This window comes from Neodiprion pinetum, chromosome 2 (assembly GCF_021155775.2).
Source record: "Neodiprion pinetum isolate iyNeoPine1 chromosome 2, iyNeoPine1.2, whole genome shotgun sequence".
Taxonomy (NCBI): Eukaryota; Metazoa; Arthropoda; class Insecta; order Hymenoptera; family Diprionidae; genus Neodiprion; species Neodiprion pinetum.
Window position 1 is genome coordinate 18,299,009 of NC_060233.1, and position 12,138 is coordinate 18,311,146.

Below are 12,138 nucleotides of genomic sequence, written 5' to 3' on the forward strand. Positions count from 1 at the left end.
AGTTGCCTAGGTATAGTCATCGGCAACAATTCTAAGGTAGTTCTGGCTAACAGCTGACTCATAATAACCTTCGAAATGGGGTATATCGCGAGCCAAGCCCATCCTCAACGGCGCGCCTTTCTTATCGGGTAAAGAACGCGAAATATAGGCCTCGATATTTACGGTTATTAAGGAACTGGCTCAGTTTGCACGAGAGCACTTTAACAAATTGTATTTACCCTAGATGGGTCAGTCAAACAAGACTCGGTAAAGACATCAGCATCGTTTATTGATGATCCGTTTCGAGTTCTTGCGTACAGACGATGCGTGTAGTCGTTTAGAAATTTTTATTCCAGACGAATTCGATCTGTAATAGAACGTACAGTTATTTAGGTTACAAGTTATGTACATTGATCAATACGATTATAAAATATTCGAACTTTGCCCCGTAAATTTTATTCTTTTGTTAATTTCAAGGGTGAGATACGTAATTGAACGTTTTAATCAAGTATTCGAATATGAGAAAGGAAAGCTAGGTGGTGAAACATCTTTAACGTATTTCGTAATTTTATTATTATATCACTTATGAAGCTCAAACTTGCAGCCTGAGTTAGCAGCCAAACGTGTTAACGTTTTTGGAAATAGAAAAATGAAGTCCAGTCTTATACTCATAATTCTATAAAAGTATTGGGGATTCAACGTATTTTACAAACTTTGGATTTTAGGACTTCGCTATCTTATTGAAATGAACATTAGAACGTTCGGTTGATAATTCTGGCTACTATTTTCAGCCTCGCATGTCACTTGGGTTGATGGATTTTTGAAAAATCGGTGAACTCGACGTTATAGCCGCTGGCTGAATTGACTGGAACGGCCTCTCCGCACTTCATCCTTTACTTCTCTCTCTGTTAGCCACCATACCATTGAGCAAGATCTAAAGTTTTCTATGTTTCAAGTTAACCTTTGCCTCACGCATCACGGCTGTATAGATTATATCAGTCAAAAGTCGCTGATTATAGCTGGCGACTCTCCAGAGTGAGAAATAAATAGTGTGTATTCTCCCACCATAATGTTTAACGGCTATATGGCTATTTGATATCGATTTTTTCATGCAATTAAACTAATAATTCATATTTCTCGCGCGTAATGCCTACAAAAAATTATTTAAAAAATCGCCCGTGAAACACCACGTTTTTCAAATCAAAGCCGAAACAACACCTTCCTCCTCCTAGCCGACGATACGGTGATGTATATTCCGATACGGCTTTCGTCTGGTTCGATAATCCGCGACTCACGGTCCCTCCACATTGTAAAAAGTCCATCTTTCCATGCAGGTATAACAAATAAATTTTTCTGCTGAAGCTATTTGCAAAATAGTGATTTTTTTCCAAAGGTTGGGATAATTGTTCATAACTACTAGAACGATTTTCTGTTTTCCAAACCATACGTTTATACCATGAGGTATACCGCGTCTATGGACATGAGGCATCAAAAGGATAAATTGGTCATAAGTATGTAAAAATCCTTAGGTCACAATGTTTTTCTCCGAATAGTTTTTCCACGTGAAATGATTTTCGATTAAGAATTTAACCGATCTTGGACTTTATCAAGTTTTTGGAAAGTAGTTAGCTGACCTGGGTCCCTGACCGTTTTTCTTGCAAAGTTAGTAAAGTTGTTACGAAGCCAAAATTTAACACGAATACAACTAGTCATGTTTATAAATAAACTTGATAGTCAGTACCGAAGAATTTGAAAAATTGAGTTAAATACAGATTGATCCGAGAAAACAAAGAAGAAAAATTGAAACTGAATTTTTGTCAATCAAATCGTTGTATAGAAAATGTATGACGGTAAGTCTAAGATTTTTTTTGTGCCGGATAGAATTGCCATATTACAACCTCACTGCTGGAATCGCGATTTTCCCACTGACAAGATAGAAAAGGCGGTTTATTTTTTTGCCAGTTCTGCGAATCTTTCTCACATACTTTCCGAATTAGAATCAATTCCGTGTACTCCAAGTCGGTTTTGATTCATCTCCTGGAGTAAATCCGATCGCGGTATTCATTTTTAATCTCCACGCCCTGGCGCTATACTGGAATATGTATGGAAAAATATTGAAATACAATGAAACGCCGAAGGTTCGAAGGATCACAAAATGGCTGGCATTGATGTCTGCAGACCATTGAATCCATCCCCGTGAATTAAACCATGGTTATACCTACCTGTCGTGCTTTATAATCTTTCGAGCATCAATTGAATAGTATACTATCACGAGATATACCAACTTACGCTGCCTGCAGGATGGTAGTAGGTGCGGGTCGATAACGGATTTGCGTAGGTGTTGGTGCACACCGAACAATCTGCACATATACACAGCGTCCTACACGCCGCGAGGCATAGAGAGGAAGAGAAAGGGACGAGAGGCGGTCTCCATGGCTACCAGGACGGAGTTTGCGCCACCCCTAAAGTCCTTTCAGGACTCTGGAATGGCAGCCACTACTCTCCGCAATTCCACACTGTCACGCTTAAGACAGATTTGCGCGATGACATTCAATGATATAGTCCGGTTTAGAAACTAAAAACTTTATTGGAATCTTGCCAATTGGATATATTATATTCCAAAGTTTGATCTACATTTACCACTTTTTATTCAAGAATTCCTATTTTCGGAAAGGACCCCGCGTGAAATCAGCTCCCGGTCGAATTACTTGGATTTTCATTATATTATAGTATGTGTTCTACCGATCGAAAATTCTCCTGGTCGCAAGTCCCAAAAATCAACAGTTTCCGAGATGCAGACTTTGGAAGAAAGGTGTCCAGAAACACCTTTTTTTATACCTATGGACTTTGGGATTTTTATGAATTACAAAGCTTCAAGGGGACTTGAAGTCAAACAAATTACTCACAAAACTGCAAGGTTGATTCTCAAAGATAGGCCGGGAGCTGTGATTGATTTCATCAATGCGTTGAATCCATGTGTGAACTCGCTGGTTTACTGAAACGCTGTGCAATGTCAGATTTCGCGTGAATAACTCGATTCTCCGACTCTTGCAATAATCGACTTGTCCTGTTTTTCACGCATGTGCGGAGCTCTGAAAATTGGCTGTAAAGTTTTGACTGATATATTTGATTTCATTATTAAAAACGATTCGTCGAAGTTGGTCATGGTAGAATATCCTTTTATTAATTGATTATGTGATCGCGACGTTTCGATCGGCCACGGCCAATCATCTTCAGGCAATAATTATTGACAATCCTACAAGCATAACGTATTGTTGTCTAGCCATGTCAGGAGGAAGTGTCACTTGTATTGCCTGAAGATGATTGGCCGTGGCCGATCGAAACGTCGCGATCACATAATCAATTAATAAAAGGATATTCTACCATGACCAACTTCGACGAATCATTTTTAATATATATAACCACATTGGTCACGAATTTCAAACTTCTATTTGATTTCAAGTATCCTTTCAAGTTTTTTAATTCGTAAAAATTGCGTATCTTTAGATATCAAAAAAAAAAAAAATCCATACACCCCCCGTTCCGAAGCCTGTATCTTGGAAAATACTGATTTTTGGGACTTGTGTCCATTAGAACTATTGACCGGGAGGATATGTACTACAACATACTGAAAATCCAGCCAATTCAACCAGGAGCCAATTTCCATAAGTATTCTGCAGGGTCCTTTGAATACAATATTGATCACAGGGAAGCTTCTTTTCTGAAGAATCAATATGACCCCAATGATTGAAGCTTGGCCAAAGATTAACTTGGAACCCCACGAAACCGAAATATTATATGAATTGGACTTTTTCTTTTGTAATGTTGCATAGCTACTGTCGGGTGCTAAATATGAAGAATTAAGAAAGCAGTTTCGGAAAGACTGACGCTTGCAGTTTATGCCACGCTTGTTTCCGTCAATCGAACAAAGTCAATTTTTCACCGTGATTACTGCAGCATGAACGGATTCTGTTTTTTTTTCAAATTTTTCACGGTTAACCGATCACAAAACCATGAGTCTCATGAAAAACTTTATGCATCCTGGGAATAAATGTATTACAGTTCTTATCGTTTTTATTGTTAGAGAAATAACACAAGTTTGAAGTTGACTTCACATGTGATATTGATATCTGATCTTTGAAGGTCGTCATATTTGCAGTGGCGAAAATAATCAATCATTATTTGGTTACGGTGATAAAACATTACTTACAGTCTTGTGAACTCAACAGAAGAAACTGTTCCCCAGATTTTCCTCAGATCAGCAAACACACATTGTTGTTAAACTGGGTACAAAACTTCTTTCGTGTGAAGTCGACGCATTTACATGAGATCGTTTATACGTATATCATGCATGGGTATGCCCTCGTGTACTTGAAAACAGTCGGTTGTCTACTCGATGGGTGGGGATGAAAAATTGGATAAACCGAAAATCAGAATGGCCACAACTCCGAATATAAAAATACCGAAAATTCATAACATGGAAAGAACAAAGTGTGAAATCTCATTGAGTCAGAAATAATACAAATAGATTATAAAAGTACTTAACTTTAAAGTTATGGAATTTAGAATACACGACTGGTGAAAATTTCGAAAGGCCATTTGCAGAATGAAGCAAATGCTATCGCTCATAAACTGAAATAAGATACATTCAGATGAATAATAATGTAGAATTTTGGTCCATTAGAATTCACAAATGCGAAAGGTGAAGAATCAGAACGGCTAGAATTTCGGGTAGTAATCTCATAGAAGGATCAGAATATAGAATTGAAGTATATCAGAATCGTCAGAATGAAGAATCGCAATATATCAGAAGAATCAATAATTTAAATCATATTAAAAACCATGAAATATAATTTAATGACATGGGAAGTGATATTTCATCTTTCAATGATACAAAAATATTGCAACTAAAAATATGCGCCCGATGCATCTGTTTGAAACTCGAGATTCGCACACTCTTATCTTATATGTATAATCCTTTCATGCATACATCTTTTTTTACGTGAGATTCCCTTGAAATCTTGCAATCATGGGTCTTTGGGGTCGCTGATTACAAATCTGAGTAGAAAATTCCGGTATTTGAAAAGCTGAGCTGAATGAATGAACGAGCTCAAAGATGCGTCATTCAGCTTTTTGCCCGCGACATGAGCAGTGGTTCCACTCATAACACGTACTAATCCTGCCTGATTCGACGGTTTGAAAAACTAAAAGTTGTCCATTTGCTTAGTGTTTACTTTTCTTTGTTGAGTATTCAGTAAAGAATTTGATGTATAAGCCAAAACATTTTACAGTTTAAAATAAATTAAACCGTTAGACTCGAAATGTGAAATTCTGACGATAAGCGCTCTATACGTTTACTTTAGGAATACCAATCTTTCTAAATTGTACAATTCTAAGTAATGACTCTTCTACATTCTGGACGTCTGTTTTCTACAACTTCCAGATGATGAGTTCAAATTTAAATTTTTATATTATTTGGACGTTTGAGAATTTGAACAATTCTACAGATTTGTTTTCTGGAATATTGACTGAATTATTAAAATAACGTTTTCTGAAGTAATTGATTCGGAAAGCAGTTGAGCAGGAAAGCAGAAACCAAACACATTTTTAGTAAACCGCAGCTTCTTATTGGGCACCATTCGGGACTTAAAATTTCAGACAGTAACTATTCTGCAATAGTTGTCATTCGAGTTTAATAAATTCGGAATTCTGGCCATTCTGATTTTCGGTTCTACTGATTTTTTTTACCCCTCTGCTCGATTCTGTAAAAATTCATCAGCGCCAAATCCCCGACGTCAATGTTGAGATGAAAGAGGAAACAATCTGAGTCCTTTGTCTTCTTTGTTTTCTTACTACATCCCTTGCAGATTTCCTTAAGCTCGGGCCTTTCGGCTTATTGGAATATGGAAAAGAATGAACCGGACGTGAGAACAGTTATTTTCGTAGCAAGTCGCTATATGCGTACATGCCACAAATCCTATTTTCCACGCTGACTCGGGCCAAAAACCACCAAGTAGTCGAATTCTTGACGGAGGTACCGCAAAAAGAATACATTAACACAATGAGGGTTGACTTCTGACTGTATATCAATTGTGTGACTACCTAGCCCCGAATAATTCAACTGTTCGTGCTTCAGTAATCAGACGTTTAACTCAAGCGGAGGTGACTCTTTTCTATTTTTCAGGTGGTTACCCCCCAGAAATGCGGTGACGTCTACCTCTACGATCTTCCGGCAAGCAGGGGCAGCCCAGCACCTTCGTCGCGCCACGATTCACCGCTCAATCCAATTAACGATCATCTTCACATCGGTACGTGTACTGTACTGACCTTTTTATACAATAAGAGAACAAATATATTCAATTTAGGAATGTGCGATTAATCGATTAATTGGTATGTTTGATTAATCCTTTGTTCGATTAATCGATTGATCTATTCATCGTGTTGTATCAGTTGATCTATTTTGTTATTTAGAGAAATATAATTTGATTCGAAGAGAAAACCCTGATTAGGACATTAATTTGCGTTAACAAGTGAAGAACCATTTACAATTTTATTGAACTTAACGATATCGGGAGTCTTAAATACAAGAGGAAGAAGGGTATGCTGGACTACCAGGTAAATTGGACCACTCTGTATTAAGGTCATAATGTACTCCCACCTTTATCGACCGAGAAAACTTACCCTTTTTCTTCATGTATTAAATAAACAAACGATCGGGAAGGGTTCAAATTTCAACGGTGTATCGTTCTTTGGTGGTGGAATTCAAGAAAGTGACTCGTATCCCGAAAATCGTTGAAAAAATTTGTGGTTTCTTCACATGTGTTACTATTTCCACGTTATCCCGCATTTCGAAGGCCAAAAAGTGCGCGGTTGAAATAGTTTCCTCCATTCCGGAAAGAATACGGTCGAACATTCCTGGTTGGCTCTTGAATTCTGCTACAAAAGAGTGATGCACCGTTGAAATTTGAACCCGTTCCATTCACTTATTGATGTAATGTAGGATGAGAAGGGCGGGTTTGCTCGGTCGGTAAAGGTAGGTGTGCTACATGACCTTAAAGTGTAGGACAAGAAATATACTTCTTATACAACAGTCCAATTTTACATGGTGGTCCAACATATTATGTGCTCTAATTTCCCCTTATCTGTATACATACGTCTGGTCATAAGGATGTGAAACAATTTTAGGTCTTGATATTCCTCTCTGCAATTTGAAACTTGTTTAATTTATTCGTGCACTGTATCAATTTTCGGAATACGTATTCAGAGATAGCTAAAGCAGTAAACATTTTTCAGTTACAGTAATCGGATCAATCCGTAGGTTGATAATACACGATTAATTACTTGAGAAATGGTTGAAAAACTTCAAGAATAAATCACTTTGCGAGTAATTCATAACGTATAAAGTCACTTGGAGTTCGAGAGAGTTGAAAAACCTAATCCTAAACCTACAAAAGTTATAAAATACCGCGTTTCGGCTTAATGTGAAGAAAAAAACTTTCTCCACTGATTGTGAGATACGACAAATCTTGACTTCGATTCACTCGCAAACGGATTGCCCCGGGTTCAATGGGATTAACGTGAGTAATTGAGAGAAATGTCTGTCAAATTGTGACACCATCAACGTCAAAGAGGCTAAACGTTTACTTGAAAACATACTACGCGGAGTTAGTGTAACCGAAGAATAATAGGTGATTAGTCTTGAGTAATTATACAATAATTTCACGGACATTAAAAGTCTTCTTCGAGATTTAGTATCAATTTGTTGAATGGTTACCTGGAGGCATGTAATTCGAACAAATGAAACCTTTAATAATACCACCTATCAGCGTACTATTTGTGAGAACGCAAAATCGAAGAGAACAATGAGCCGAGAATAAAAACGGCACAGCCATCTGGATCCTAAGTAGTGACTCGTTATTGTACGTGGATTAATGGCCTGACGTTTGACGAACGCGCGTGCCTGCGTCCTCTAAATTTGAATACCTCCGGAGGCAAATATGTCACGAGGATTGTGACTGGCATTCAGGTTTAATGTCAATTCCCTTGAGCTCCTGCTGCGCAGTTTGCATTGTTCCCGTAGAATATTATTTCCTAAACTAATATTCACTTAATTAGGTTAGGTTAGGTTTGGTTAGGTTAGGTTAGGTTATATACATTACACCTACGTATAATAGGCCTGTCAAGTGAGCGATATTTTGAGGCTGAAATCACGATAATTTTTCAGTGGATAAAAATATGAATGGAGATAAGATATTCGGCATGCCACGTTTAATCAAAATCTGAGTTGCTGATATTGAAGGTTGGAATATTTTTGAAAAAAGAAAAATCTAAAACGTTCGAATAAGTTGAGACTGAAACAAGTAACGTCAACCCTTACTTGCCACCTGGGGTATAGACCACCCCTGGCTTTTTTTCCCTCAATTACATGAAATTAGAAAAATTATCAAACTTTCTTTTTTCAATTTCCTTAGCATTTTTTTTTTTTTTTTTGGTACACCTAATTTAATTCTTGACTATATTATCTACATGATCCTTTAAAGTCAACTTAATGCGTTCGAAAAAAAAATATTGTAAAGCACCCTTGTGTGGCAAGTACGTCATTCTATAGAAGCGTGGCAACAAAGGGTTAAAAAATCATTATTCGGCAATTTTATGATGATTTTCAGGGTATTGGCCTATCGAGATCAGTGTATATTCTATTTATAATGGTTTACTAAATTTCGGAAAGTCACAAGGATGCGAATTTGCGATTTTTCCTAAATATGAATCGTCACAGTAACTTTACTAGATTCATCCTCATCAAATACAGCTATATTTCAGTATCGCTGAGACTCTCCGCCCCAACGAGCAACGCTGAAAAAATGGCTACAGTTATATAAAGAAAAATGTAAACGAATGTTTGTTTTCTCGTAAGAGTATTTCCGAAAGCAATTCGTTTTTGGCAGGATTTTCCTGGACAGATGCTGGTTTTTCATTTAACAGTTGTATTTTCCGAATGTACTCTCAAACAATGGTATCGCTAACTCGTTTTCAATGAAAAATGGACCAAAGTGGTTTTTTTTCCAGGACCCTTCAAGTATAGAAAAATTTGGATTCTACAAGATTCTTTCTCGTATTTTTCTCTCTCCAAGCCTTGCTATTTGAAAAATTACAAAAATTTTGTCACGCAAAAATCGATTTTGTTTATAACTAAAACTTTCACAATTTTCTCACACTCTCGAAACAATATTTTCAATCACTATTTTTATTTGCTCTACAAGACGATGTCAAAAAAATAAATCGGTAATAATATTATTATGAGGGGTAATTCGTTATTCACATAATATTAACGATCTGCCGAATCTTCGTTGCGTCGACACTTATAATGAACCTCTTTTTCTAAAAAGTGATTGACGCTGTCAGATTCAATGTACTGTACTTCTAATCTTACGGGCTACTTAACAGTAACATCAGCTATTTCTCACACGTTTAAACTAATTACAGGGTTTTCAATATGCATTTGGTTTGATAGGAATTTTACGTAGAACTAGTTAGATTTTGAATATAATTAGCTTAGTAGCTTTTGCGTTCGTTAAATAACAAAGTAAAAAAAAAATCATTTCATTTGTTGATGTTTAATCGGTTTGAAACGCACCCCAGTAGGAGGTTCTTAGGCTGGCCCCATTCTGTGACGTATGTGATGAGATTTACGCCGCATCCATGCTTATCAGCAGAAAACGCATCTCGCATTAATTCACCTGCAGTTCACTGTTATTTGCATCAACGATGCAAGTAATTGCAGTCGACATGTTTCGTTACTCCAACGACAGTGATTTTGATAAAATTTTTCAACGCCTCAATGCAACGTGTCATACATAGGTCAAACAAATAGGAAGTTACGTACGAGAATAATTGAACATAAACGAAATATCCATGAACATGATGATAATTATACAGCGCTGACTAGACACGCTATCGATTTTGATCACACTTTTAATTACGTTCAAGCCAGCATTTTAATTTTCTTAAAAGTTTTGCCGATATCGTGAACCTCCACTTTGGAATTCATTTTACGTTCACATCTTTTTTCTTCTATTAAATTGATGTGTAAAATTTTTATGCAAAAAGTTATAAGAATATTTAAATCCACATCTGCAGTTATGGACATCACTCCAGCTGAAGTCACAAAATGGAACAACAGTAATTTTTTTAAATTTACAATAAATGTTCATGATTCTATTGTTATGCATTATTCAAATGCACTATTTTTGTTTTTTTCTTTGTGCATTTTGTTGACCATTGATTAACGTGTGTTTGTAAGCTTTCTTGGAAGTCAAGTGAAACATTGAAACAATCAATATCGTATTCAGTATGAGTGATATGTTTTTACTTTTATTTTACCTCATAACTTGAGCAATAGCGGAGTACGCGATGATATAAACTGATCTCTGTCCCTGATCTTTTTATTACTAGAATTACGACGAAGTAGAGAATCCGGTTGAAAGACAGATGTGCCGCTGACATGAGTCGCGGTGTATAACACTTTGCTGCACTCATTACTTAGTCGAGGAAATAAAGCAATGGACTGTCGATTTTTTGAGCAGTAAGACGGATTTTAATGCGGTTTTTTGCATTCGCTTCGTAAGAGCGCCTACAAACTTTGTGAACTAAATTGATTAATTAATTTTTTGAAAATGCATTATGGCATTAATAATATGCATTTTGCAAGTGCACTTCCAAGAGACACTAAATAAAAAATTTGCTACTCGGGGGTTTTTGGGGTCGCTGAACACGAATATCGCCACGGCAACCGTCTCCGAGGTACCTGGTGCCCAGGGTGGACAGTATCAACGTCTTCTCTTAGAGTTTTGGCGAAAATTGTGATCGAATTTGTCGAAACTCGTTGCTTGGGGGTTTTTGGGGTCACTGAATACGAATATCGATACGGCAACCGTCTCCGAGGTACCTGGTGCCCAGGGTGGACAGTATCAACGTCTTCTCCTAGAGTTTTGGCGAAAATTGTGATCGAATTTGTGATTGAATTAAGAACAATATACTTTAATTGAGGTAAAAATGATAATACTCAAGATAATTCCAGAAAAAGACGTTGAAACGTTCACCCTGGGCACCACGTACCTCGGAGACGGTTGCCGTATCGATATTCGTATTCAGTGACCACAAAAACCCCCAAGCAACGAGTTTCGACAAATTCGATCACAATTTTCGCCAAAACTCTAAGAGAAGACGTTGATACTGTCCACCCTGGGCACCAGGTACCTCGGAGACGGTTGCCGTAGCGATATTCGTGTTCAGCGACCCCAAAAACCCCCGAGTAGCAAATTTTTTATTTAGTGTCTCTTGGAAGTGCACTTGCAAAATGCATATTATTAATGCCATAATGCATTTTCAAAAAATTAATTAATCAATTTAGTTCACAAGGTTTGTAGGCGCTCTTACGAATCGAATGCAAAAAACCGCATTAAAATCCGTCTTACTGCTCAAAAAATCGACAGTTGGGCCGTTTTTAGTGCTTTATTTCCTCGACTAACTCGGCACTTTCTCACTGATACTCTTCCGCAGTATTATTTACATTTTCCAAGTGTTCGTCGGTTTCAAATTCTAAGAGAACTCTACGCATAAATGTTGCATAGTACTGTGTGTCGCACTCCGGCCACGTACGAATCTTATCTTATCAAGTTGATGTTGGGTACCAATTGTCATGAGTAATAATAATGAACAACGAAGTGGAAACGTGAAATGCGGAGAGCAGTACAGTTCTTCTGAGGGCGCTAAGAATCAACCATGGGTTGCCCAAATGTCTTAGGCTAGGTAACAGAACGTAGGCAATAAAGCGGCGAGGCAACCCAGACAAGTATACGTGATGGTGAAATAACATTGGATTATTCAGGAAATACACGAGATAGATGGATATACATTTAATTATTATAGGAGTTACGGTGTTGGATGTTTAGGAGTTAGCCCAATTTTAAGTGTATCTGGGAAGGGAGACTGTTTAGAACAACGCCACTTACGTTATCAGATAGTTTTATGGAAAGATAATAGTAATTCATATATCGATACTTTCTAATCTTACGTCTCGTATAAATAATCCTCAGACGGTTGGGCTTATCGGTAAAATAATTTTTTGATAATTATCTGACAGGCGACTCTTCCTTCGTC

General features: G+C 37.2%; 1 protein-coding gene across 3 annotated transcripts in view; it reads left to right on the forward strand.

Annotated features, from left to right (window-relative positions):
* The window catches only part of p130CAS (Serine_rich_CAS and FAT-like_CAS_C domain-containing protein p130CAS), a 127,617-nt gene that overhangs the window by 84,917 nt on the left and 30,562 nt on the right, over positions 1-12,138 (forward strand). For all 3 annotated transcript variants that reach the window (XM_046612489.2, XM_046612487.2, XM_046612490.2), the window contains one exon: positions 6,164-6,287. In XM_046612489.2, coding sequence (XP_046468445.1) covers positions 6,164-6,287 — 124 coding nt within the window. The remainder of the gene's footprint in view (positions 1-6,163; positions 6,288-12,138) is intronic.